Source organism: Bufo bufo, chromosome 2 (assembly GCF_905171765.1).
Source record: "Bufo bufo chromosome 2, aBufBuf1.1, whole genome shotgun sequence".
Taxonomy (NCBI): Eukaryota; Metazoa; Chordata; class Amphibia; order Anura; family Bufonidae; genus Bufo; species Bufo bufo.
The window spans coordinates 482520832-482523240 of NC_053390.1; the positions used below are offsets into that span (position 1 = coordinate 482520832).

General features: G+C 43.8%; 1 protein-coding gene across 1 annotated transcript; it reads right to left on the reverse strand.

The window, feature by feature from the left end:
• Positions 1–492: 492 nt before the first annotated feature.
• Positions 493–1292, reverse strand: LOC120989570 (high mobility group protein B2-like). The gene is given in 2 exon segments (XM_040417762.1): positions 493–1090; positions 1093–1292. Coding segments are annotated over 2 exon segments (636 nt in total). The 5' UTR covers positions 1262–1292; the 3' UTR covers positions 493–623.
• Between the last annotated feature and the right edge of the window lie 1117 nt (positions 1293–2409).

The following is a 2409-nucleotide window of genomic DNA, read 5'->3' on the forward strand; positions in this document are numbered from 1 at the left end:
AGCGAAGAAGGATGATATAGAAGATAGAGATAGATGTAGATGTAGATAGAGAAGAGCAGGGACACCAACAGAGAGGGAATGAGATGAGGAGGTGGTGCGGGAGTGGGAGACACAAAATGTCTGTTCTGTGAGGTATGATGTGATCCAGGAGAGGGCCAGGTCAGTGATGCCAAGAGATGAGAGCGTTTGCAACAGAAGGGAGTGGTCAACAGTGTCGAAGGCAGAGGACAGGTCAAGGAGAAGGAGGACAGAGTAATGTTTTTTTTTTTTTTTTTTTATATTAGATATAATTTTAGTACAAAAACAAAGGTTGCTAAAAAAAGTTAGAAAAAAGTACAATGCACCAGGTCTAAAGTATATAGGGTCTCATAACTAACATTGGGCTCCCCTTAGAATCCATTAAATATGCAGAAACATCCCACATAAGAAGCTTTAAACTCTAACAGCCCTCCAGCTACTCCTTATATTAAAATATAGGTTTTCCCTAAAGAATCACATTACCTATACACAAGTCTGTACAGTTTTTATAACCAGGCTAACAAAATGAGCTGCACTCGAGTTCACATTCTTAGCAAAAAAACAAAAACAAAGCTTCAACACAATTTATACATCGGGCAAAGCATTCACTCATCATCGTCATCATCTTCCTCCTCGTCTTCCTCTTCATCTTCTTCCTCCTTCTCGTCATCATCATCTTCAGGCTCAGGCTTCTTTTTGGATACTGCTGCCCTTCCAGTAACTTTCTTGCAGGCATCACTGTTGCCTTTTGCCCGATATGCAGCAACATCCTTCTCATATTTCTCTTTTAGTTTTCCAGCTTTCTGCTCGAATGGCTGCTTGTCCTTTGGCGTCTGTTCAGACCACAACTCTCCAAATTTCTTAGCTGTATCACCGATTGACAGGCCGGGACTCTCAGTCTTGATCTGGGGTCGATGCTCCGAGCAGAAGAGGAAGAAGGCTGAGGGGGGACGTTTTGGTGCATTGGGATCCTTCTTCTTCTTGCCCCCCTTCTTTAATTCATTTTTCGGGGGCACGTAGTTTTTCATCTCCCTCTTATATCGGACTTTGTCACCTTTTGCCATATCTTTCCCTTTTCCTTGGCAGACATGGTCTTCCACCTCTCTGAGCACTTCTTGGAGAACTCAGCAAAGTTGACGGAGGAGTCCGGGTGTTTCTTCTTGTGCTCTTCCCTACACGTCTGCACGAAGTAGGCATAGGAGGACATCTTCCCACGAGGCTTATTAGGATCTCCTTTACCCATGTTGTACCTAGAAGAAAAGGGACGCCACAGATCAGCAGAGTAATGTTTTTTGGTTTTGGCTGTTAGTAGGTCATTGGTGACTTTGGTAAGGGCAGTCTCAGTCGAGCAGTGTGGTCGGAAGCCAGATTGTAGGCGGTCAAAGAGGGAGCAGGAGGAATGGTGAGAGGACAGTTCTGAATGGACATGTTGTTCAAGTAGCTTTGAGGCATACGGAAGAAGTCATATGGGGCGATAACTGGACAAAGTAGATGGGTCAAGTGAAGGCTTTTTGAGGATGGGTGTAATGGTAGCATGTTTAAAAGCAGAGGGGAAGACACCAGAGGTTAGTGATGGGTTGAAGAGATGAGTTAAGGCTGGGATAAACACTGTGGTGAGGTTAGGGATGAGGTGGGATGAGGTGGGATGGGATTGGGTCAAGTGCACAGGTGGTCAGATGAGATCTGGAGAGTAGAGTGGAGAGTTTTTCTTCTGTAATGGTGGAGAAGCGGTTTTTGGAGAAGAGGACCGAGCAGTTGTGTAGTGGGTCAGTGGCGACTGTGTACTGAAGCTTTCTCTGATGTTGACTATCTTTTGTTTGAAGTATTTAGGAGTACACGCTGTCAGGTGACAGTGCAGCACGGGCCGGAGAACACAGGGGAGCGAGATGCCGAACCCGGAGATGGAGAGGAGCCGCAGCACAGGAGAGGTGAGGATTTTATTTTATTTTATTTATCTGAGGTCTGATAGGGGTTAATAAAGGTCTGATCTGAGGTCTGATAGGGGTTAATAAAGTCAGTGAGGAGGGGGGGATGGTGTGTAAATTGCCATTTGGCACTAGTATATTATAAATGCAAATTATTAATTGACTACCAACTAAGGGCTTTATTAATTTATAATTTACATTTATGATATACTAGTGCCAAATGCAAATTTCCACCACCTCAGTGACTACCAACTAATAGAATATACACTGCTCAAAAAAATAAAGGGAAAACTTAAACAACACAATGTAACTCCAAGTCAATCACACTTCTGTGAAATCAAACTGTCCACTTAGGAAGCAACACTGAGTGACAATCAATTTCACATGCTGTTGTGCAAATGGGATAGACAACAGGTGGAAATTATAGGCAATTAGCAAGACACCCCCAATAAAGGAGTGGTTCTGC